Source organism: Sus scrofa, chromosome 14, assembly GCF_000003025.6.
Source record: "Sus scrofa isolate TJ Tabasco breed Duroc chromosome 14, Sscrofa11.1, whole genome shotgun sequence".
NCBI classification, from domain to species: Eukaryota; Metazoa; Chordata; class Mammalia; order Artiodactyla; family Suidae; genus Sus; species Sus scrofa.
In genome coordinates this window covers 10,707,638-10,734,119 of record NC_010456.5, presented here as the reverse complement: position 1 = coordinate 10,734,119, position 26,482 = coordinate 10,707,638, and the positions used below count along the sequence as shown (strand labels likewise).

General features: G+C 43.9%; 1 protein-coding gene across 15 annotated transcripts in view; it reads left to right on the top strand.

Moving 5' to 3' along the window:
• ADRA1A (adrenoceptor alpha 1A) overlaps positions 742 to 26,482 on the top strand; it is a 109,988-nt gene continuing 84,247 nt past the window's right edge. For 4 of the 15 annotated variants that reach the window (XR_002338270.1, XM_021071787.1, XM_021071785.1 and 1 more), the window contains exons 1-2: positions 745 to 1,357; positions 2,617 to 4,145. Coding sequence is in view for 12 of the 15 variants with exons in the window: in XM_021071787.1 (XP_020927446.1) it covers positions 3,263 to 4,145 (883 nt within the window). In the remaining 3 variants the exon portion in view is untranslated. 15 annotated transcript variants of the gene reach the window in all.

The following is a 26,482-nucleotide window of genomic DNA, read 5'->3' as shown; positions in this document are numbered from 1 at the left end:
CTTTCATATGCCAACAATTCATGAATTAAAGAGAAGTAAAGAGAAGTTACTCTCTTTGAAAGGATATATTTTCTTATAGAAACTGGAAAATAATATATAGCACTTTAAAAACACTAAACCATGTAAGAAAGTGCAGTGGGACTCTCATACTTTCTAAATCCATTTGTCTGAAGAAATGAGAGATGGATCATATTTCGTAAGGTTTAGATATGCTCACTGTATTTTTCCTGGAATTATAATTTTATTACTATCAGATTTATTGAATTTTGTCTGATTTTACATTCATCTTGAAACATCTGCAAATAATATAATTTACCTGAATATTTTGCATAACAATATGCTTCTTTTCGTTTTAACAGAACCTAGTCCAAGTGTTAATTGAATCAAGCTTTTCAAAAGCAATTTTATTAAGCATTTCTTTGAACACATCATATGCACAGTAATATGCGTCTGGCAAGTGTCGATTTTTCTCTTTTTTTTTTTTTCCTTTTTTTCTTTTTTGGCTTTTTGGCTTTTAGGGCCGTATCCGAGGCATATGGAGCTTCCCAGGCTAGGGGTCCAGTTGGAGCGGTAACCTCCAGCCTACGCCACAGCCACAGCAACGCGGGATCTGAGCCGTGTCTGCAACCTACACCACAGCTCAAGGCAATGCCAGATCCTTAACCCACTGAGCGAGGCCGGGGATGGAACCCGCGTCCTCATGGATGCTGGTCAGGTTCGTTAACCGCTGAGCCACGGAGGGAACTCTGTTTGTTTGTTTGTTTGTTTGTTTGTTTTTTTATCAGATCATTTAAAGAAGTTATTTACTACAAGTAAAAAATCTCTTCTCCTCACTCTCCCTCCGCCAAAGACACTTTCTTAAAGTAAAACCCGAGCCCAATTCACTCAAGGCAAATAAAAAAACGAAAACAAAAACAAAATTCTGCTGTGCTGAACCTGCAGTGCTCGCTTTGCCTGTTACCTCAGAGTAATACGGTAACAGCAGGAGATTACGGTACTAGCTGGGGCTACTGGCTGTGTTACGTCAGCGAGAGCTGCAAAGTTCCTTGCGATTCTTTGCTGATGTCGGTGTGCTGAATATTAAAAGGGTGAAGGTGGAGTTATTGCCTGGCTGTATTTTTTCTCTCTTTTTTTCTTTTTCTTTTTAAAATCTCCAGGTAAAGCATCTGCGAGCCAGGAGCGTAAAGACGTCTGTGGTAGAGGGGTGAGTCAGCTGGTGCAAAAGGACTAGGAATCGCTTCGTCGGAGAGACAGTCCCCTCTTCTCCCAGGGAGGAGGCGACGGAGCCGCTCCTGGGACCGAAAGCCGGTCCACTCACGCCGGCGCGCGGGCGGGTGGCTCTGCATTCGCGCTCCAGGTGAGTGCGCTGCAGCTCCGGGCGCCAGCATTCCAGCGGGGACCGGAGGGTGAGGGCAAACGTCCCCGGGCCTCCGGGTGAGACCCAACTCCCACTTTTCCCCAAGCTCCTCCCGCCCTTTTCACCCGCATCCCCACCCCACCTTGTTTCCCTTATATATTCTGGGAAGTTACCTCTTAGTTAACAAGTGTGTTTTGAACCCCGTATTTCTCTTCTCCAAGGTAGTGGGGAACGGGTTTCTGCAGCTGGTTGTTTTTAGTACCACCTGTGAGCTCTAGAACTTGTGGTTTTCGCAGTAGCCTCGGCCGGGGAATCCCGCCTCAGGGCCCAACCGCAGAGTCCTTACAAGGCAAGGTGGGTCCCCACTCCCCGCATTCCTTCCTGCGTCCCTCTGGTCAGCTTGCAGCTGTGGAAACCTAGCTTTCTGACGCAGACTGTGGCCCCCAGCTCAGAAAATACGAGGCGTCCTCCACCCGCTAGCGCGTGCATTTGATTTTTTTATGCTTACAAATTCCGCAATGACTGCCGCGTGCAAAGCCCCTTCGGTAGAGTGAGGCTGCCCGCTCCCACTCCTCCCCCCTGGACCCCCAAAGCCAGCCTGGGTGTGGCTTGAGGTTCGAGTCCTCCGGGACCACTGATCCTGCGGCTTGGAAAGGAATCCTGGACCGACCCAGGTCGCGTACAGCCCTCCTTGAGTCCCGAGGGCTTTGCTCTGGACCCGGCTCTCAGGCCCGTTTGTTGGGTCGACAGACCGGCGCGCTCCACACATTCAAGTGTGAATTCCTCCCGCGTGAGCGTGTCACTGGCCCTGAGGTCCCGGGTCGCAATGGCTCCCTCTCCCAGGCCTCCCCTTCCAGGTGACTGCGAAGCAACCTGTTCAAATGGCAACCGGGTAGATTCTCCGGGTGTCCACCTGCTCGGCTTGGTGCGACAGAACGGTCAGCCGCAGTCGCGCCTCGCGGGCTTGGGGATTTTAATTTCACTGTGTGGCCGCGGGGCGCTGCAGCTTGGGGTTTGTTTGCTTCGGTTCTTGAACCTGGCTAGAGGCCGCGCGCCGAAGCGCGCCAGGGCAAGGTTCCCAGCGGCGCCGCACAACTCGCGGTCCCCTCCTGCGCGCTCGGCTGCGGCAGGGCAAGCCGCTTCAAGACCGCAGAGCACGCGGGTTCCCAGCCGGGTAGGATTACCCGTCGAGCCCGACACAGCCTCCCTCCTCAGGGCGCCTGACTTACACCCGGCATTTCTCTTTGCGCTTTTTTCAGGAGGACGCTGGCAAACAACTGCTCCGCAGCCGCCTCGGTCTTGGCAAATATTTCACATCCATGTCCCCGACCTCTGCGCCTAGAAGATGGGTCAAGCATGAGTCCAGCCACACCGTGGGCAACTACTGGCGGTGTGAAGTGCCCAGATGCCTTTAGTCCCCAGCTTTGAGAGTCGACGGCAGACCAGTGCTTGCTTGTGGTTTGGGGGGGAATTCCAAATTATGTGCAGAATGCTCAATCTTCTGACCCGGATGGATCAGACAGTGCAGAAAAGGAGACTCCCGTAATCCTGGGATTGCATTTTGCAACGCATCTCCTCAAGCTTCGCTCTAAATCTTGCGAAGGGAGGGAGTTGGGGCCCTGGGCCAGCGCAGCAGGTGGAGAGGGTCAGCAGGCAGCCCCGCGCGCCCCTGGCCATGTTGTCTTTAATGCCCTGCCCCTTTATGTGGCCTTCTGAGGATTTCCAGGGCTGCCCGGGGGTGCTTCCCACCCGCACGCTCTCTCTTACCCCCAGACAACCGCGGCAGGCAAGACTCCCCCGAGCCGTGACCTTTTGACTCCCCACTCCCCCCACTCCCGCGTCCGCCTTCGCGCCTCCCGGGAGTGGCCCTCAAGAGCGGCACCTCGCCCTGCTCCGGCTGGGACCATGGTGTTTCTTTCTGGAAATGCCTCAGACAGCTCCAACTGCACCCACCCGCCGCCACCGGTGAATATTTCCAAGGCCATTCTGCTTGGGGTGATCTTGGGGGGGCTCATCATTTTCGGGGTACTGGGGAACATCCTTGTGATCCTTTCCGTGGCCTGCCACCGGCATCTTCACTCGGTCACTCACTACTACATCGTCAACCTGGCGGTGGCCGACCTTCTGCTCACTTCTACGGTGCTGCCCTTCTCCGCTATCTTCGAGATCCTGGGCTACTGGGCCTTTGGCAGGGTCTTCTGCAACATCTGGGCGGCGGTGGACGTCTTGTGCTGCACTGCATCCATCATGGGACTCTGCATCATCTCCATCGACCGCTACATCGGCGTGAGCTACCCGCTGCGCTACCCCACCATCGTCACCCAGAAACGGGGCCTGATGGCTCTGCTCTGCGTGTGGGCGCTCTCCCTGGTCATCTCCATAGGGCCTCTGTTCGGCTGGAGGCAGCCGGCACCTGAGGACGAGACCATCTGCCAGATCAATGAGGAACCGGGCTACGTGCTCTTCTCCGCGCTGGGCTCCTTCTACGTGCCGCTGACCATCATCCTGGTTATGTACTGCCGGGTCTACGTGGTGGCCAAGAGGGAGAGCCGGGGCCTCAAATCGGGTCTCAAGACCGACAAGTCGGACTCAGAGCAGGTGACACTCCGCATCCATCGGAAAAACGCCCCGGTCGGAGGCAGCGGGGTGACCAGCGCCAAGAACAAGACGCACTTCTCCGTGAGACTCCTCAAGTTTTCCCGAGAGAAGAAAGCGGCCAAGACACTGGGCATAGTGGTCGGCTGCTTCGTCCTCTGCTGGCTGCCTTTTTTCTTAGTGATGCCCATTGGTAAGTCTTTACAACACCTCTTCTTCGCATTTAGGGGGCTTCACCCCCTTCCCTTTCTGCTACCCTAGAGCACAGTCTGGCGTGGAAGAGAAAGGGATCTGCATTTCAAACGGCAGAGCTAGGAGGGCAGTTAGGAAAGACTCCCCTGTAGAAAAGTGAATTTTCATTCCCTTTCTGCTCCTATCTCATTTCTATTAAGTCCTTAGGGCACTTTTTCAGCTACTGCAAAGTGGCTTCCTACTGATGCAGATTAATTGGTCTCCTTAAAAGAACGTCAACTTTTCTTAATGCTTGGAAGCATGTGTTTAATTTAAATACATCCATCCTCAGATGTCGAGTTTCAGCGGCTCCACCCGGCGCTTAGGCAAAGGCTGGTGGAATGCCACTTTCACCTCTGCTGCTGTGGACAGCAAATTCTCTTGGCCTAAAAATAAGCACCGTGCTTATTCTGAACAAAGGTGTAATTTTATTATTAGATTAGATTATTCCTAAGGGTTAGTTATAATGGTCTGTTTATGTCCTATATCTGTGTTAACATTATTTTCTGGATTCATGTGGAAGAAAGTATGGTGAGCCACTGACAAGGAAAAAAAATGATATTATGTCCAAACCAATTTAACCTTTAAAGAATTTAACATAATATTTCCAATAAGTAAATACTTTCCTCTTTATTTTAATACTAAGTATTAAAGCAAACACTGCTCTTATCCAAATCCTTCCGGCAGCTGCAGATGACACTGTTTGAAAATAATACGTTAATGTTACAAACCCAATTTTTGCAAATGCTAAATTAGCTGTTGTCAAAACTAATTAGTTCATTAGTAGTATCAGCAAGCTGATCCACTTGGAATATTGTCTGTCTGTGAAAGGGCTTCATGAGATCCCAAAATAGTTGTTTGCTATATTTAGCTTATGAGCACAAATATAGACCCACACATTTGTTATCCACAAAGTCCAGAGAATAAAAGTTATAGTAAAAATCAATAAAAGTCTGCTTCTGTACTTCAGAGCCAGTTTAAATGGCGTGTACTGAAAGTACATGAATTTGCATCTCTGTGTAACAATAAAAGCTATTATTTTTAGACCCGTAATCATCTCAATAACTCTGTGAAGGATGCATTATTATCCTGAAGTCACAGGTGGGGAAAAGGCATTCCTCAAGTTCCAAGCTTTGCTGTCTAATACCACAGCCACCGGCCCCATGTGGCTATTTCATGCAAGTTAAAATTAAAGAAAATTAATGCCAGTTCCTCAGTCCCGCTAGCCACATTTCAAGTGTTCAAGAGCCACCTGTGGCCAGTGGCTATGGTTTTGAAAGGCAGAGATAAAGGACATGTTCACCACTGCGGAAATTTCTACCCAATAGGGCTGCTCAAGAGGCCCTTTAGAGTCTGCTCCCTGGCCTTCCATCATTATTGTTCATTCTGCTCCTAGAAGTACTTCAGCGCTTTGGATTTATTTAAATAACTTTCCCTACCCAAGCCACTGCCTGCTTACATACCTGTCTGCATCCCATCTCTTCCTCCTGAAGTTTGCACATTTACTCATGCATCTGTTCACTTGCCAAGTATTTATTAAGCACTTGTTCTAGACACTTAGGATGAACAAGGCAAAAAAAAAAAAAAAAACCTTGCAGTAAGATGTTTGCAATATTTGGGGTGAAATGGACAGAAACAAATAGATATAGCCTAAGAAGTCAAGGACTAATAAGCACTATCTTAAAACTAAACAAATAAGAGGCTAGAGAGCAGTATGACAATTTGGTGGGTAGTCAGAAAGGTCCTCTTTGAAAAGGTGATATTTGAGCAGACACCTGACTGCAGTGAGGAGCAAGCCTTGCAAAGTCAGGGAGGAAGGGTTTTCTGGGTAGAGGAAACAGGGAGTTTCAGGAAACAGAGATGGAAAGGAACCTGACCTATCTTTTTGGCCAGAATTTGCCTGTTATTCTAATTGGGATGGGAAGCCATCCAATCAGAGGGGCTTTCGCAAGTGAGTGGCAGGTCTCATATTTTGAAAGAATCATTCTGATTGTTGGGAGAAGTGAGGGCTGTTTCGGGGTGAGAGTCGAACAAGAGAGATTAGTTAGGAGGCTGTTGGGGTCGTCAAGCGAAGAAAGGTAGGGATGCCCTGCCCTCAGGTGAGACAGGCGGGGATGACATGAAGGGGTTAAGTTTGGCACTTATTTCAAAGGCAGAGCTGACAAGTTTGGACATAGGGTATGAGAAAAGAGAGGAGGAAAGATAACTTCCAGATTTGGGACCCTAACAACTGGGTCAATAGTAGTGCTTTTTACTGAGATTGGGAAACCTAGAGAATGACGGGGTTATACGGGGCTGGCAGGAGTGTGAAGTACAAGTGCTTATCCTGCACAGCCCATGGGAAGAAGTGTCTATCCGATGCCTAAGTACAGATGTCAAGTAGGCAGTTAGACACAAATTTAGAGACGAGAGAAGAAGCTGGGCTATGATATAAACTTGCGACACATCAACATATTTAAAGCCATGGAAATGAAAGGATCTGCAAGAGAGAAAGCGTGGAGAGAAAAGAGAGATAAGGACCGAGCCTTGGGCATCCTGATATTTCAGAGGTGGTTAGAGGAAGAGAACCAACCAACAAAAGAGACTGAGAAGGGCTGGTCCAGGAGATAGGAAGAAACTCAAGAGAGCATGGTGTCCCCAAAGCCAGATGGCCATGTTTCACAAAGGCAAGAGTGTCTCATGCAGCTGCTAGGCCAAGTCAGAGGAGGACTGGGGGTCAACCTGGTCTTGGCCATGTGGAGGTCCTTGCTGATGTGAGGAGGTCTTTTGATGATAGTTTCAGTGGAGTGTCGGTGATAGACGTCTGATTGTATACTTTCTTGACAGAATGAAAGACAATGTGGGAAGAGTGAAAATAGGCAACTCCACTCCATAGACAATGGGGCTGGGAAGTGGAGGGTAGCTGGAAGGATCTAGAGAGAATTTTCAAGGGTTGGAAATAGGGTATCACGTTTATATTCTGATGGAAGTGATGGAGCAGAGTGATCGGATGGTGTAGGCCTGGGAGGAGGTGTTAGGAAGTGACAGGAGGCAGGGGGCGGGAGTACGATCACAGAGGCAAGCAGACGTGGAGGGGGACAGTAAAGACATCTTCAAAATATATTTATGTCCTCAGTGAAATAAGAAGCAAGACCATGAACAAAGAGTGAGGAAGGAATAGGAAATTGTGGTGGTTTGAGAAGTAAAAGAAGATGTGAAAGCATGATCTTTGAGGTGAGAGAGTAAATAGATTGTAGAAATTTAGTGGAGTCACTGAGGACATGTTTGAGATTTCAGAGTCGTGAATTTAAAAGAAGACCAATCAGGCATTCCCACTAGGTAGCTCAGTAGGTTGAGACCTTGACATAGTGTCTGTTAAAGATATGGGTTTGATCCCTGGCCTTGCTCATTAGGTTAAGGATCTGGTGTGCCGCAAGCTGTAGCGTAGGTGGTAGATGCAGCTTGGATCCTGTGTTGCTGTGGCTGTGGTGTAGGCCGGCAGTTGCAGCTCTGATTCAACCCCTAGCTTGGGAACTTCCATATGCTACAGGTGCATCCATAAAAAGAAAAAAGAAGAGAAAAAAAAAAAAGAAAGACCAATCAGGAAAGCCAGATGCTACTTTCTAACAGTTAAGAGGCTGGGGATTATAGGGGATGTTGCTGATGTCTGCCTGTATCTAAGGACTGCAGTAAAGAAGGGGTAGTTGTGATGGGACCTACCTGGGGTCTTGTTAGGAGTCATACAGAATCAGTTGGTGCAACTAGCTCAGGTAACGAATGATAGGGGACTGGGAATTTGGGACTTCAGGGGTTCTCCTTCTGGGTTCTTTGCCTTAGCTATCTAAGTTGACGAACATAATAGGCTGGGTTTCGAGGTCCTCTAGGGAAGGGAGGATCTGTCTTAATCAGAGCCTCCCTCTTGGATCTGCTCTCTTAGGGAGCTGGTTACGCTGCAGTGAAGATGTTAGGGTGGAGGGGAGTTGTGACTAGACAGGCACACCCTGAATTCCTGGCTGTCCTTTTTGTGTGTGTGTAGGACCATACCCACAGCATATGTAGGCTCCTGGGCCAGGGATCGAATCTGAGCTACTGCTGAGACCTACACCACAGCTGCAGCAATGCTGGATCCTTAATCCACAGGAAGTCCCCTGGCTGTCCTTGAAATCCTAACAATGTGGTTACCACAGGAGGGAGATTGAAAACTTAATATTAGCAGTATCTGATAAGGCTGCTAAGTAAGGCACAAGATTCCTAAACCTACCACATCTGTGGTCCACAGTTCCCTCCTGACACCAAATAAGTAAGACACTGTTTATTCCAGGAGTTATTGATAGTATGATCAGTAACAGGCACTGGGTTAGAACAACAAGACGAATAGAGCACATGCCCTGCCTTCAGGGACCTCACAGTCTAGTTAAGGAGACAAATGGAAAAGGATCATCACACATTTGTGAGGCTGGTCCCCAAAGTGTCTTACAAGTGCTGAAGAATATAACAGTTCACTGTCTGGAGATCCTTGCAGAAGCTTCTAGAAGTTGAAGATTCCACTACTTGTGTTCAGCCATCAGTGAGATGTTATTTTAGTCACAATCTCAAGTACATTTTTCCTGCAATATGTGAATAGAAGAATAAATCTGCCATTATATTATTATATTATTATACCCAAGGGACATGAGCTCTTAAGTATGACAAGTACTCTCTTGGGAAAAAGAGCTTATGGATCTGTGCTTGGTGGCCAGAGAACAGTGCAACTGGAGACTCAGACCAGAGCAGAGATGAGAGTATGCACAGCGAGAGAAGGGCCCATCTGTGTAGGAACCAGACTGGGGGGAACCAGGTGGGTGAGGACTTTCCATGTCATTGCCGAAGGTCCCTCTCTGTGTTGTGAGAAGGCTCTGTCCCCTCAAGGATGCCACACTTCACTCTCTCCCCAGCTCCTCGCCACCAGGGCTGGGTTCACTGCTGGGCTGAATGGTGTGATAGCAGGTAGGAATCTGACTTGCCTGCTCTCCAGTCCAAATTTTGCTCATCTTGTTTTCTTTTCACATCCTAAATTTTGTTTTGTTTTGTTTTAGGGCCGCACCTGTGGCATATGGAGGTTCCCAGGCTAGGGGTCGAATCAGAGCTGCAGCCTCTGGCCTTTGCCACAGCCACAGCAACGCAGGATCCAAGCCACATCTGCAACCTACACCACAGCTCATGGCAACACCGGATCCTTAACCCACTGAGTGAGGTCAGGGATCAAATCTGCAGCCTCATGGATTCTAATCAGTTTCGTTTCCACTGAGCCGCGCCAGGAACTCCCCACATCCTAAATGTTTGGTTGAAACTCAGAATCCCTTCAAGGGAGGGAAACCACACTTGAGGTTGTTATTAGTCCTTTATACTTTAGAATGAATATTTTTAAAAAACAGGTTTTGATCGCGAAGATGAATAGAGAGAATCTGACCATGTTAGCCTTCAATGTCTGAAAGAAGGAAGGGTATAAACTGTGCCTCAAGCAAGCTCGGGCACCTGAAGTATGTGCATCATGTTTGCCTTTTTCCTCTTTGTCTAGAGCCCACTGGTACCCAAGGCAGGGTGCTGAGTGGAAAGAGGGTTGGCCTGAGATTGAAACCTAGGCTTTCTTTTTCATAAAATATGGGATGGTGTATGGGTCAGCTGCCTAGCAAAGTGCCTAACACAGAGGAAATGGCAATAAATGTTAATCTCATCAGAATTCATTTGGTTCACAGACCATTACTGACCTTTGTTGATATAGGATGTGAGGAGTGGATGCCCTTGGAGGTGTGAAAAAGAGAAAGAAAAGAAAGGGATGGGGAGGGGCAACATTTACTGAACATATTGTTATGTGTCAGAACTCTGGACATATTACTTATTTAAATACAAACTAGGCATTGTTATTTGAGCCATTGCTCTCGTCTCTGAATCAGAGGGTTGAGCTGTGGTTCTGGTGGACAGAGACTATTTGAGAATTATTTTAAAATAATAATAATAATAATAAAAAGACAGCAGACAGCTCACGGTAAGGAGGGAGGATATGTGTACAAATGGAATGTTTGGGGGAAGGCAGAGCTGACAAGGGGATTATCAAGTGGAAACAGCAAGGCAGAGAAAAAATGATTCATTCATTCATTCAGCAAAATTTCATTGAGCATCTACTGAGTGCCAGGCAGCTAGAGGATCACTGGAGATAAAAACAGATGAATCCCTCCCCAGTGGAGCTGAAAATCTGCACAATTAAATACATAGCAAAGTTTCAGATGGTGACATGTGAAAACTAGCAAGGAAAAGGGGTGAGCACATATAATGACATATAATGACTCCAAGTTTTGTGGATGCCCAAGACAATTAGAGATTGTGGGAGTTCCCTGGTGGCACAGCGGGTTAGGGATCCAGCATTGTCACTGCAGCTCGGATTGCTGCTGGGTTGGTTCCTGGCCCAGGAACTTCCACATGCCACAAGTGTGGCAAAAAAAAAAAAAAAAAAAAAGTAACTTCACATGACAGTCATGTTACCGCTTGTGACTCTGTGGGGCAGGGCTGAGTTGAGGCCCCGTTGGAGCTGGGTGGCAGAATTGATGGCCTCTCTTCCTCCAGTGGTTGAGACCAGCTCTCCTGCTATGTGGCAGTTCTCTCCAAGCGAGTCAGGGCAGAAGCTGCCAGGCTTCGGAAGAGGCAGCCCAGACCTGGATCGGTGTCAAGTCCATCTTGTTCTGAAGTGAAAGCAAGTCACGAGACAGTATAGGCTCCAGGGAGGGAACTAGACATGCCTCCTGATGGCCAGCAGATGCAAGAAGGAATGAGGGCATTCATGTGGCCATCTTGCAGCCCATGCACCTCACAAGGATATCAAAGAGCATTTCTCTTTCAACCTCTAGTTATTTACTGAGAACGTCCCATATGCTGGGCTTCATGCATGCACCATATGCAAACAGGCTTCTAATCTCCATGGGGACATAGACATAAATCCAACAAACCATATTAAAAAAAAAATCCAAAAGTATATACAAGAGGATGGGGTGGAACCTGGAAACATAGACCGTGGATAAGCAGGACCCTGGGCTGGAGGGCAGAACAGGCTATCTGGGAAGGAAAACTTTGACGTTTGAGCTGAGATCTGTAGAACGAGGAGTCTTTCATTGGCCGAAAGGGGAAAGGAAGGGGATGGAATGGGTAAAGACTCTCATGGGACTGGCCTGATGCTCATGAGGATCTTCCAGAAGGCCAGTCTGGCCAGAGCTGAGAGGCTGGGCTGTCAGAAACCTGGTGTCAAATGAAGCTGGAGAGAGAGGGACCCAACTTTCGAGCCATGTTTTGAGTTTGTGTTTTGATCCGAAGATGATCAGGAACAGGCATGACACCAGGAAGACAGTATTTCAAACTATCAAAGTAGCGAAGAGAGGGCTGTGGATAGACCCAGTGGGAGACCTTCGCACAGGACTGGTGAGAAATGTCCTGCCAAGGCTAAGCCGTCTCACTGGTGGATGCAAATATTTATTTCCGTGAGCTGCCACATCGTTCTCAAATGCCTCTGCTGTCATTGCCTGCAGAGCAGATTTACGAGAAAACCCTGCTCTGATCACAAATAGTATAACCAGACTTGGCTTTAAATTAATTTTGGCTCTTGCCACAAGACAAATCGTCAATGGAGATTTACCATCATAGTCAAAAGAATGTGCTGCAGGCTCAGAAGACATCTACAGAGAGTTCCAGCAAATCTTGAAACAATAGCCCCTCTTTCAGACCCGTTGCAGACAGGCAAGTCATTACTTTGAAGGAGACAACACCGAGCACTAAAGTGTTGCCGTGTTTTGTGACTTAGTCTCAGGTTCAAGTGTGAGAACATTTTTCTAAGGGGTTTTGCCTTGTGGGGTGGATTCTCTGCTTTTTAATTCTCCTTGGTTTTACAGCTGGATAGTTACATTGTGGCTTCTCGTTTTTAAATTGCACATTTCTTTACTATTGGAAATTTTCTCCCTGTATTTTTACTATTTATTTATTTATTTATTTATTTATTTATGTCTTTTGTCTTTTTAGGGCCTCACCTGTAACATATGGAAGTTCCCAGGCTAGGGGTCAGATTGGAGCTGTAACCGCTGGCCTACGCCTCAGCCACAGCAACACCAGATCAGAGCTTCATTTGCCATCTACACCACAGCTCATGGCAGTGCCAGATCCTTAACCCACTGAGCAATGCCAGGGATCGAACCTGCATCCTCACGGATACTAGTTGGGTTCCTTAAGCCCTGAGTCACAACGGGAACTCCTAATCATTTTACATTTTGACTTTTGTGATGTGAAGTTGGCTCATCCATACTGTCTGGTCACTTTTTATTAAGCTATTGATTTTTATTTCTTTTCTATTTGTAAGCTTGTGGTATATAGTAAACATATTAACCACTTACTTCTGTGTATCCTGGATTGCAAGTTTGCTCATGCTATGTCCAGACTTTCTGAGAAAATGTAGCTTCTTTTTTTTGAAAACCGGTGTGGTCTTTTTCATGAACTCCCATGGAAACACGTGTGCACACACACACTCAATTAGTTAAATCCAATAGGTTCAATCAAATCCAGTCACTTAAGCAGAGCCTTTATAGTCTCAGCCTCTCAAAGTGGGTAACTCGGCCTTTTGAGTTTTCCTGCTAAGTTGTTAACAGGCTCTCATAACTCATGGTTCCTGGGATGGGGGAGATAGGGGATTATCAGGTCGTCAGTTAGCTCTCCATTGTGACTTTTAGTCTCCCGGACTGGGGTTGTTGGTTTAGTCTAGTGACTCATCCCTTGGCTCTAGTCCCCAGCCACATGCGTGGTCCGCTGATGACTCCAAGGGGCTCACCCCTGGACCACTGCCCCAGCTGGTGACTCAGTCCTTACTGTGACTATAGACATTCAGAGGTTGTCTGTGGTTCCGATTGGTTTCTGGCCAGGGTGACACTTGCTCTGATGCCATTAGCCAGGGAATCACTTTCTCCATATGGCCCTGTGATCACCTTTCACAAGTTCCTGAGCTTAATGCTCAGCAAGGTTTCATCCCTGTCTCAAGACACGGCAAGCCCTGTGGGTTCCTTCCACACTCTCCCCTCCGCTCCACTCCACTCCACTCCACACCATGCCATGCCACTCCACTCCATACCACTCCATGCCACACCACTCCACACCACTTCAATCCACTCCACACCACTTCAATCCACTCCACTCCACTGCACTCCATACCACTCCAATCTACTCCACACAGTAGTGCCAAACCATGTTTTCTCTCTGCCCAGCCACACCTGCTGTCATTTTAATCGATGCTATGGCCCTTGTGTGTAATCTCCCAGATGGCCAAACAGGAGAGTAGGAAAAAGCACGTTCATCTTGGAGGCACTTAATGCCTCCGTGGTCCTTGTTAAGAGGGGAGCTCAGAACAAACACCTAGTTGCCTCTCTTCACTGCCTCCTCCCCCACTTTTCCCCACAGTCCACCTGGGGTGGGGGGTGGGGGTAGATGTAGAAGGCTTTCCCTTCCTTCTTCTGGCTAAACAGGACCTTCCTCTCTGAACCATGTCCTCCTCCTTCCCAGGGTGGCACCCACCTTCGGTGAAGCGGCAGTGGCAAGTGGATTGCAGACAGGGAGAGAGATAGGTTTGCTAAAAACTGAATGAAGGCAAGGCATGTTTACCCATATTATAATCCTTCTGCATCTTTAGCGACTACTTGTTTCCAATGTTTTTGCATTTTATCATTTTTGTGGTCTTTCCAAATACATAGACATTTAAATGTTTTTATTCAGTCCCACATTTTAATGTTTCTTCTCAGGGATGCTTGGAGAGACCTTCCCCCACCAAAGTCAGATAACCTTTATGTTCTCCTTGTTCTTTTAGAGCATCGTTTTTAATCTACCTGGAATTTATTTTCATCTTTTGGGAGGTGATGTCTAACTATATTTCTCTTGAAATGGTTAGCCAGATATTCTTGAAAGATTTATTGAATAATCTATCCTTTCCCATCTTCTTTGGAAAACTACCTTTGTTATGTTATAAAGAATCTTGAAACTATTTTGAAACACTTCTGTTATGTATATCTGGCTCTCTAGTGTTGGCACTACAGTATTTTAATTGCTGTGGTTTCTTAGTATATTTTCGCAGTTTTGGGATTAAGACCCCTGAAAGAATATTCTTTTTGTTTTTTTCTTTTTTCTTTTCTTTTTTTTTTTTTTTTTTTTTGCCTTTTTCTTGAGCCACTCCTGTGGCATATGGAGGTTCCCAGGCTAGGGGTCCAATCAGAGCTGTAGCCACCAACCACAGCCACAGCCACAGCCACAGCAACGCGGGATCCAAGCCACATTTGCGACCTACACCACAGCTCACGGCAATGCCGGATCGTTAACCCACTGAGCAAGGCCAGGGATCAAACCCACAACCTCATGGTTCCTAGTCGGATTTGTTAACCACTGCACCACAACGGGAACTCCAGAATATTCTTTTTCAAAACTACCTTGTCTATCTTTGCATGTTCATTCTTCCAGGAAAATCTGAGCTCCTTTTGTCAAGTTACAACCCCTACCCTACCAACACCACTGTACACACACACACACACACACACACACGCACACAAATATCTTACTACATGTTAATCACAAATTTTTAGTATACATACATTGATTTGAAAAGTGACATCTTTATCACACTGAGACCTCCTATTAAGAAACATGATGTATGTAAATCAAATATACTTCAGTTTTTAAAAAAGGAAATGTTTCTCCATGTATGTCCCAAACTACCCAAATTATTATTTACACTTTACTTTTAACCACACTTACTAGCAGGTCCTGGAAAAATGATTGTTACAGTGGAACTGGGAAGTGCTGCTTTGGGATTTCAACATTACATCTGATGCTGATTATTGGCTTTTAGATCAGCACCCTTTGTCAGATCAAAGAAGTATCTTTCTGTAGTTTAGAGAACAATTTTATCAAAAATGGATTGTTTAGGATTTCCCATTGTGGCTCATCGGTAATGAACCCGACTAACATCCATGAGGATGCAGGTTTCATCCCTGGCCTCACTCAGTATGTTGAGGACTGGGCATTGCCATGAGCTGTGGTGTAGGTCTTAGACATGTCTCAGATCTGGCATTGGCTGTGGCTGTGGCGAAAGCCAGCAGCTACACCTTCAATTTGACCTCTAGCCTGGGAACTTCCATATGCCCCAGATGCAGCCCTAAAAAGAAAAAAAAAAATTTAATGGATTTTTAATTTTATCAACTACTTTCTGCTTTAGTATGTATCAATATAATCTTTTTCATTGACATTGATTTGATAAATTTCATTTCCTTCTATTAACCTATCCATATATTCTTGGGTTAAATTCTACCTCATCAGTGGCATTATTCTTTTTTATGATACTGCATCATTCTAAATATTTTATTTCTGGGTTGCAACTATATTTCTATGTAAAATGTATGCATTGTTTTATTTTATAGTGCTGTTTTTGTCACATTTTGGTTTCAAGCTTATGTTAACTTTATGAGACAAATTGTGACACTTTCCTTTTCTCCCCGCATGACCTGTAAAAATTTAAATAGCATAAGAATTATGTGTTCCTTGAAGGTTTGAAAGAACTTTCCCATAAAACTTTTGGGCACAGCTCCTTTTATGGTTGCAACTCTTGGAGACTGGTTTCTATTTCTTCCATGGAGAGTGGTCTATTCTGATTGTCAGATTTGATAATCTTTGTTGCCTTATTTTCCATTTTCCTTCTCATCGAGGTTTCACAGTTTAGCACAGAAGTCTACGTAAAATTCTGTAATTATTCATTTCTTTTCTACCTTTCGCATTTCCCACATCATATGTTTGTGTTTTCTTTCTTTTTTTTTCTTCTCTGAGATGTCAGGAACCGTTGTCGATTTCATTAGTTTTTTTTTTCCCCCCCAAAGAATCCATGTTTTGGATTTGTTCATCATTGTAATCTCTTTTCTAGTGCCCTACTTTAATCTCTAGACATTTCTTGCTTTATTTTCCCGGTTGTATTTTGTTCTCTTATATTAACTTGAGCGGCATGTTTGGTTCATGTATTTTAATTCTTTTCTTGTCTAAGGTTAAAAACGACCAAATCTGTACATTTTCCTCCAAGCACACTTGAGTTCCCTGCCTTATGTTTTGCTAGGCAGGGCTCTCATCTAGCTGTTCTGTTTTTCCCTCTTTTAGTAGCTCCTTAGTCCTAGGTGGACAGAGAAGGATCCATTGTGTTGTTGTTGCCGTTTGCTAATTTGAAAATAATTGATGTTTTTATCCCCCACTTCTAAAAATCAATTTCAAATTTGCTGCACTGTAGCCAGAGAATGCGAATTAAATAATTTCTAGCTTATGAAATATACTGAGGGTTTTTTTTAATGACTTACGTGTGATCAATAATCAGCACATTTGATAGATTTAATGTTTCAAAGATATATACTAATTAAACGTTAGTAGTGGTTTGTTTTTGTTTTTTGTTTTTGGGGGTTTTGTTTTTTGTCTTTTTAGGGCCGCACCCGAATTGCATGGAGGTTCCCAGGCCAGGGATCTAATCAGAGCTGTAGCCGCCAGCCTATGCCACACACAGCGACAGCAACACAGGATCCGAGCCAAGTCTTCAACCAACACCACAGCTCACGGCAACACCACCGGATCCCCAACCCACTGAGCAAGGCCAGGGATCAAACCCTTGTCCTCATGGATGCTAGTTGGGTTTGTTAACCACTGAGCCATGACAGGAACTCCAGCAGTGGTATTTTTAAGATCATCTTTATCCATTATTCATTATCTTTACCTTTATCCATTATCTCCTTTATTTATCAAATATTGAGAGAGGTCTGGTAAACTTTCCTATTGCTACTGGGAATAATTCTTCCTATTATTTCTTATATGTTTAACAGGTTTTGCTTTATATATGTTGATGCAGATACATGATACTTAAAAGGTTAAGTGACTAATTTAAAGAAAGGCTTTTTGTCCTATTTCTTTTTCCCTGATAGGTACTTCTTAAAAATTAACATTCTAATCTCTGGTATATTTTTGTTTGCATTTGCCAACATATCTTTGCTCATCTTTTTATAGGTCAGCTTGTGTATTTTGCATCAAATAGATTTTTCAGAGTCTCTGTGCCTAAGCTGGATATTTTTCTCTTAGTAGAGATGTAACTGTCTTCCATTGATTGTAACACATATATTTGGGTTGATTTTTGTCTTCTGGTTTTATACTTTTTGACTTTATGATTCCTTCCTTTTCTTTGTTTTTTGCCTCTTGCAATTAGGACCATTTTATTTTTTGCTTTTAAAATTCTGTAATATTTTGGAAAGGTGGTGTCCTAGTTTTAATTCTAACTAGAGGTTATCTTCGAGCTTTTCAAAAGCATTTTTTAAAACCTTCATTTCTCTCTTAAACAACTACCCCCAGCCACGTGAGGGAAGAAGTAAGTGTATCATCTCTATTTTCCCTTCTTCCAAAAACCTACGTCTTTTGGTTAATAAAATTTTGTGCTCTAAACCTAGGTTATTACAACTAAATATTTAGATTACTTATTCTGTATTTTGTATATTTCTATAATTTAGTAATACAAATAGCCCTCTTAATATATACTATAATTTACTCTCTCATGAGTGCTAGATTTTGCTTAATCTACCATGTGGAACAGGGGCCAGCAAACTATGGCCCGTTTTTGTAAATAAAGTTTTATTGGAATACAACCATGCCCTTTTGCTGACAAATCACCCATGAGTGTTTTCATGCTACAGAGGCAGAACTGAGTAGTTGCTACAGAGACCGCATGGTCCACAAGGCTTAAAATACTTACTATTATATTAAAGAAGAATATAATGCCAAATAAATTTTTTACCAGTAAAGACATAAGCAAAACAAATTTTTTAAGTCTGTAGATGCCTGAACCTAAATACATGAAAGACAGCTTCTCTGAGTATAGAACTCGAATTATGCTTTTTTTTTTTATTTCAATATACTATTGTTGTTACTCCTCCATCTTTTGGCACTTAGTGCTTTATAAATAATATTAAGCCTCTGTCTTTGGGTATTTATTTCTTTATAAATGCCCTGAGACTAACTTGATTATTGTTGTGGGGTTTTTTTTTTGTAAATTATTCCCTTTATTTATGTGTTTATTTTCTAACCAAGATGTTGATAGGATTTTTTTCCCAACCAAATTAAAAAATTCCCCTGGAAATTTCTGGTTTGGGGGTAACTTTTTCATTGCTGTTGCCTGGAACCCAATGCACTTTATTTCTTGTCCTGAAGGTACAGCTAAAACCCCTCTGTAATCACCTCCTCTGCTTCACTCTTTGAAAGTCACATTAACTGCATTTTGAATCTCTTGCATCTGTCCCCTTTTTCTTGTGCTTTCTTTCCTCATGTTAGTCATCTTTTTGCTATTTTTTTCTGACTTCCATTTGAGTTCTATTTTATCTAGTTAGCCTTAGTAATAAACTATCTCCATCACATTCCCTACACTCTACTCCGTTTTATCAACACATTGTTCCATCCTCAGTATTGCATACACTCAACTTGTAAACCCAATAGGTCCTTATGTCTCATTTCAATACTCGATAGAGATTTTCTTCCACATCACTGGTTTTTGGTTTTGTTTTGTTTTTGTTTTTGTTTTTGTTTTTTTGTCTTTTTCTAGGGCCACACCTGCGGCATATGGAGGTTCCCAGGCTAGGGGTCTAATCGGAGCTGTAGCCTCCGGCCTAAGCCAGAGCCACACCAACGCAGGATCCAAGCCGAGTCTGCAACCTACACCACAGCTCACAGCAACGCCAGATCCTCATCCCACTGAGCAAGGCCAGGATCGAACCCGCAACCTCATGGTTCCTAGTCAGATTCATTAACCACTGAGCCACAGTGGGCACTCCCCATATCACTGTTTTAAAAGTGGAATTTTAAATCTGAAGTTTTAAATCTGAGGATCTCTGATTCTTCAGGTCTGTCTCATCTAATGAACAGCTGAGTCTTCATGAAAACAGTTCTCCCCCCTTTTGTTCCACCTCACCAAGGGTGACCTAAGGATAAAATTTGAAATGGGCTCTGTTTGGAAGGGGTTGGGTTCTGGTCCAAATCTTTCAGACCCAGATTACAGGGAGAAGGGAAAGTATTATCTTTGTTGTGGTTTAAAATTGCCAGAGTATAGATCTGTGTATCCATAGGGAGCAGAGGAGGTCACAGAAGGTTCTCTTTTGCACAGGAGAAGACAGGAAACCTAGACCCACTTGGTGACGCAGTAGGTGCAGTGTCCTCTCCTTCGGGTGGCATGACCAGCCCCCTAGGGTCCATGTCTGCAGGAGCCTCCCTTTACTTGTTTGCTGGTCTTGATGGGAAACCCAAGGAACCTCCCACCCTGTATGGACCTCGGCATTGGTTCTCTCCTTAGATACTCAAGTTGAGATTTGTTTTTGAAAAGCTACCCTGAAATCTGCCTGTGTCTCCCACATCTGCTATTCGGAACCCCTGGTGGGATTACCCAGCAGCAGCTGAGAGCCATCTTCCCTTCACCACCTTTTATTCAGGGAAATGAGGACTCATTAGTTCTTCACTCAGGCTGGTGGTGACCACACTGTCATCTCCAGAAATCTCTCAGTGCTTCTGGCTTGTGCATGTGGCCCTTCCCTAATGTTTTTAGTAGTGATATAAAACTTCACCTCTATATGTATTCTTTTAGATTTATTAAGAATTTAGAGAGGGGAGGAGTAAGTTCAGTTTGAGCCACATGTCTCTGACTCAGAGCCCTGCCACCTTTCCAGACTGGTATCAAATGTGAAGCAGAAATGAGAAGAGCCTGACGTGTGATCATTTCCTTTAGTTTCGTGGAAGTTTGTGGTTCAAGACAAAAGAAGTAAGAGGAAGATCCTTATGGAGTCAGACAGGGCAGAGTCCCCGGGCAGGTCGGCAGGATGAGCTCTGGATCACCAGAGGATGAGGTGACATCACGGGAAGAGCTTCACACAGCGCTTTCTTGGAAAAAGAAATTAAGGAGTTCATGTATGGGATGCAAGGGGGTCGCCCTAATCAGCTCAAGCTGCTATAACAGAACACCACAGGTCAGGTGTCTTACACAACAGACATTTATTTCTCACAGTTTAGGGGGCTGGGAAGGTGGAGAACAAGGCACAACACCCTGGGGTTCTCATGAGGGCTCTTGTCCTGCTTCACTGATGACCAGTTTCTTGCTTCTGGTCCCTTCATCTCCTTATAAGAACACTAACCCCATCTTGGGGACTCCACTCTCATGACCTCCTCTAAGCCTAATGACCTCCCAAATTGGAGCCCCCACTTCCAGATACCATCCCAGTAAGGGTTAAGTCTTCAATGGATGAACTGGGTGGGGGGGAGCACAAACATTCAGTCCCCAGCAGTGGTGCCTGCAGGCCACGTTTTGCATCTAATTTAAGTCCCAGAACAAGCCTGTAAAATCCAAGTCACTGAGCTCCTGCAGAGAAATGGAAACCAAGGCACAACAGAGAGGACACACTATCTCGCTAGAGCTGCCCGGCTGCCCTCCCTGCATTAGAGGAAAGGACTCTGGACAGGCGTTGAGCACCCTGGCTTCTATCTTGCCATCTGCAGAAAAAGAGGCTTGCGGAGATCAGTAGCTTTCCAGCTTCTCAGCTTCAGAATTCCTTGTGCCGATGAAATCCTACTCAGAAGCCCAAGATATTAAACTGATAAAAGTGGCGGTGAGTCCCAAATGCTCAGCCATCACCTTCCTGTGGGCATCGCCCACTCATGGGGTCTGGAGCATAGATTGCTGTCTGTGCTAAGGGTATTTGATTCCAGATTCAGAAAATGTATCAAGTTCTAGAAGGAGCTCAGTTTGCATTTTCAAAAGAGAAGGAGGGAAAGTTGACAAAGGGCACATCAGCTGTCATTATTCTGGAATGCTGGCAGAGCAGTAGTCTTTGCCCAAAAAGGGTTTGAAAAGGGAACATTGCACGCTAACTTTCCTTCTTTTTTTATGTACTCTCCGCATTTAGCTTATTGCCAGGCATTTAGTTACCAGTGAGTAACCCGCTGTTTACAAACCGGTCATGAAGTTTGATCCCTTATGATAAGAAATGTGTCTGAAGAGTACCTGCCATCTGCAAGCATTTGCTTTGCAAAACGATTCTGCTGTCATTAAGATAACTGAAGAACCATCTCAGAAGTGGATTTTTTTGTTTTAAAGGAAACTCTAGAAAGGATGAAATCCCAGAGTGCCAAACCATTCCTAAAGAAGTCAACCAGGGGTGATTTTGAGCCCCAGGGTATGTTTGGCAATGTGTGGAAAGAATTTTGGTGGTCACGTGTCACGGCACCTCCCATGTTGGGGTGGGAGGTACTGTTGACATCTACTGGCTGGGGGCGGAGATGCTGCCACCCATGCTACCGTGCATGGGACAGGTTTACAATGAGGAATTATCCAGCCCAAAACAACAACAGCACCAGAATTGTTAAACCCTAGTTTATATTATAGAAATTCCTAAATCAATCAAAATCTTTAGAAACACCACATTTAAAGCAAAATACCAATTTTGATTTTGATTCAGACCTTTTTTTTTTTTTTTTTTTTTTTTTTTACGGTGTTTCTAACATCTTGACTAGTGATCCAAAAAACAAACAGAAAATAGAGCTCCAGATACCTCAAGGTCCCTACAAAGGTACTAGTTATCTACTCATTATTTGTTATTTAATTCTGGTAAAATTTACATAGTCTAAAAATCCCCATTTTAAAGAGCATACAATTCAGTAGCACTTAGTACGTTAACAAAGTTGTGCAACCATCACCAGTGTCTACTTACAAAACATTCCTTTACCCCCAAATGCAACACCATTAGAAGTCACTCTCCATCTTCCCCATCCCAGACCCCTGGGAACCATCAATCTACTTTTGTCTGCATAGGTTTGTCGATTCCCAATAGTGCATGTGAAGGGAATCATGCAGTGTGTGGCTTTTTGTGTCTGGCTTTTTTCGCTTAGCATAATGTTTTCAAGCCTCATCTATGTGTGGGTGTATCAGTACTGTACTCCTTTTTAATGACTAAGTAATATTTCATTATATGGATACCATGTTTTATTTATTCAATCAGTTGTTGGATATTTGAGTTGTTTCTACCTTTTAGCTACTGTCATTAACACTGCTATAAATATTCAGGGAAAAGTTTTTGTTTGAATACCTGTTTTCAGTTTTTTTCATTTTATATCTAGAAGTGGAATTGCTGGGTCACATGGACCTACTATGTTTAACTTCTTGGGGAACCAATAAAGTTTTCCACAGCAGCCACCCCAGTTCACCTACCTGCTAGCAATGGATGAGGCTCCTATTTCTCCACATCATCATTAATACTTCATTCCTTTTTTTGGTTTTAATTATAACCATCTTAGTGAACATTAAGTTTGTCTCATTGTGGGTTTGGCATTTCCTTAAGGACTAAAGAAGTTGAACATCTTTTCATGTGCTCATTGGCCATTTGTGTATCTCCTTTGGTGGAATGTCTATTCAAGTCCTTTGCCCATTTTTACATTAAATTGTTTGTCTTTTTGTTGTTGGGTTGTTGGAATTCTGTACATATTTAGGATACTAGGACCTTATGAGGTGTATGACTTGAAAATATTTTCTCTCATTCTGTGGGTTGTCCTTTCATTATCTTGATCGTGTCCTTTGATGCACAAATGCCTGATTTTTGTGAAGTCTAATTTACTTAATTTTCCTTTTATTGCTTGTGGTTTGAATGCCATACCTAGGAAATCATCACCTGATCCAGGTCACAAAGACCTATCCCTATCCTTTCTTCTAAAGCTTTTAGTTTTAGTCCTACAGTTAGGCCATTGATCCATTTTGGATTTAATTTTTATGTATGGTGTGAGGAAAGGTTCCAACTTCATTCTTTTGTGTGTGGAAATCCAGTTGTCCAAGCACCACTTGTTGAAGAGACTGTTTTTCCCCTCATTGAATGGTCTTGGCACCCTGGTAGAAATTAGCTACAGGTATATGAGTCATTTCTTCACTCTCTTCTATACTCTATATGTCTATTAGTCTTAGGCTGGTACCACACTGTTTTGATTACTATAGCTTTGTAGCAGTTTCAAAATTGCTATCCAGTATTTTTTTACATTTTCTAAAGCTTAATGGAAGCTTTAAAATATGCTACCTTTAAAAAAAATACTAGGAGTTCCCCTGTGGCACAGCAGGTTAAGGGTCTGGCATTGTCATTGTAGCATTGCTGCATGACTTGTGTTCAGTCCCTGGGAAATTCCACATTCTGTGGGGCCAAAAGTAAACAAACAAATAAATAATTTTTTAAAATACTATATAGAATAGTACAGGTACATGATTCATTTGGAATTTCTAAGTTCAAAAACTCTGAAGATGGAAAGTGCTGGATTACTAATTTGGGACCACAACCTGACTGGATAAGAACTCATTTGGCAGTGAACCTAACTAGAACTCACATGAGTCTGTAGATTCTATGAGATCTGTGAGAATATAGACTTCAGAATACAGAGATCATAAGATATTTGAGGAAGAGATACATGACTGGGTCACCATGCTGTACAGCAGAAATCAACACAACACTATAAATCAACTATACTCTAATTTAAAAAAAAGAAACTAACAGAAAAAGAAACAAACCAAGGTAGTTCAAAGATTATAGAATTTTAAATAAATGTTTTATATAATATTTATATTTATATTTTATCTAGATTTTATATTCATACATCAATTTTCAAAATGATTTATTTGTTTGATTGTGGGGTGCTTCCCCAAATCTCCCCAGTGGTGTTATTCAGTGTATAATATATGATCCTTATTACTTTTATAAAATCTGAAAACTCCTGTGTTTCAAAACTTATCTGGCTCCAAACCTTTTGGAAAAGGAGTGATGGGCCTGTGTCATTCTACTAGGACAACACTTGTTAGCTCATGAGACTCAAAACTCTGATGATTTTCCATCTTTGAGTAGAAAAACCGTGTGTGTGTGTGTGTGTGTGTGTGTGTGCGCGCGCGCGCGCGCTCCCTTTCTTATGTTATCTTCCATCATGGTCTATCACAAGAGACCACATAGTTCCCTGTGCTGTACAGTAGGACCTCATTGCTTATCCATTCTAACTGTAATAGTTTGCATCTCCTAACCCCAAACTCTCAGTCCATCCCACTCTCTCTCCCTTTCCCTTCACAACCACAAGCCTGTTCTCTATGTCTGTGAGTCTGTTTCTGTTCTGTAGATAGGTTCATTTGTGCCACATTTTAGATTCCACAAATAGGTGATATCATATGGTATTTGTCTTTCTCTTTCTGACTTACTTCACTTAGTATGAGAATCTCTAGTTCCACTCAGGTTGCTACAAATGGCATTATTTTGGGTTTTTTTTGTGGCTGAGTAGTGTTCCATTGTATATATGCACCACATCTTCTTAATCCATTCATTTAAACTGTTCCATGTCTTGGCTATTGTGAATAGCACTGCAATGAGCGTAGGGGTGCACATATCTTTTTGCATTATAGCTTTGTCCAGATATATCCAGGAGCAGGATTGCTGGATCTTATGGTACTTCTATATTTTCATTTTCTGAGGCACCTGCATACTGTTTTCCACAGTAGTTGTACCAATCTACATTCCCACCAACAGTGTAGGAGGGTTCCCTTTTCATGAGGAGGAAGTTTTCATCTTTATTTTACCTGCCCAAGAAATGAGACTCATGAGGGTTGAATAGTTTAACTGGTACACCAAGCTAGTAACAGAAGGACCATCATGATTTTTCCTCTATAGCGTGTTTAACTTCCTCAATAAAACCATGTCAATTACATGGCAACCAAGGCCTTAGCCATGCCCACCATCTCTAAGAGAAAACAGAAAATCCTATACTGTCTATCCTTATACCCCATCATGATTAGCTCCTTAATTTCCTGAATGAAGGGAAGACGTAGATGTATGAGCCAAGTTGAAGCTGGAAAAAAACAGAACAAGTAGAAGGATAAGCAGAAAACAAGAAGTGGCAAGGAGTGAATTATTAACAGTGCACGTCTAATGTTCCCTGAGTTCTCAGATGTTGTCGTGTCCAGTTCTTCTCATGAACTTTCTGAGTGTTTAAACACAACCGGAAGTTTTCTATGGAGCACTCAGCATCTACTACGTGCTCAGTTTTAAGTCTCAAGAAGAATGCTGAAGAAGAATGACCCACTGCCTTCAAGGTTGATTGAGGAGAAAAGGAGGACGCCCTTGAAACAATAGTTATCAAGACAATAGTTATCAAGGCAAGCTCTAGGATTCAGACACAAGATATGTCAGGCAGGACTTAGATAGCCATGGAAAGCTCTGTGAAGGAAACAGTCTTCAACTGGGTTTTGAAAGGTAGGATTTGAAAAGCCAAGCTCCAAGACAGAAGTGAACGTGGCACGTCCCTGGGCGAGCGAGCGCATCCCTTGGACAGGGTGGTTGAGGCGTGTGAATGTGAGTACAGGCAGGGGACATCTGTGAAAAACAACATTGACCAGGTTTGGTGGACACCATTTTCCTGGGTGTCTTTGAAAACCAGACCAGGATTTTGACCTTGAAGTAAGAGAATCTGGGGCATCACAGTGGGTTTAAGGAAGGTAAGGGACATGGTAGAGCAGTGTTAGAATAAGATTATATCAGCAGTGGGGCCAAGACTCAGGCTGATCATTTAGGTGTGAATGAGAACCTGAACGGGGGTGTGGCCCAGAGAGTAAGGATATTTCAAGGTAGACTCAGTGGGGCTCAGAGGCTGCTTATGAGCCATGAGAGTGGAATTAACCAAAGGTAGCATTTGTACTTTGAGTGTGGAGTGGAGTTGTGGTGCCAGGACAGAGATGCTGGGAGGAGGACCACGTTTTGGAAGGCCTTTAGTTTGACCATATTCAGCCTGAAATCATGGTGTGTAAGTGAAACTCTCTAGGACTGTGCTGTCCCATACGGCAACCTCTAACCACATGTGGTACATTAAAGTTAAATTAAAATTCATTGAGAGGAAGTTTCCCCTTTTGTGGCTCAGCGGTAATGAGCCTGACTGGTATTCAGGAGGATTTGGGTTCAACCTCTGGCCTCACTCAACGGATTTAGGATCCGGCATTGTGGTGAGCTGTGGTGTAGGTCACAGACATGGCTCAGATCCCATGTTGCTGTGGCTGTGGTATAGGCCAGCAGCTGTAGCTCCGATTTGACCCCTAGCCTGGGAAACTTCCAAATGCCTCAGGTACGGCCCGAAAAGCAAAAAAAAAGAAGAAAAAATCATTGTGCGAGTTCCCACTGTGACACTATGGGATCTGCCATGTCTCTCCTTCCCCAGCTTGACGCA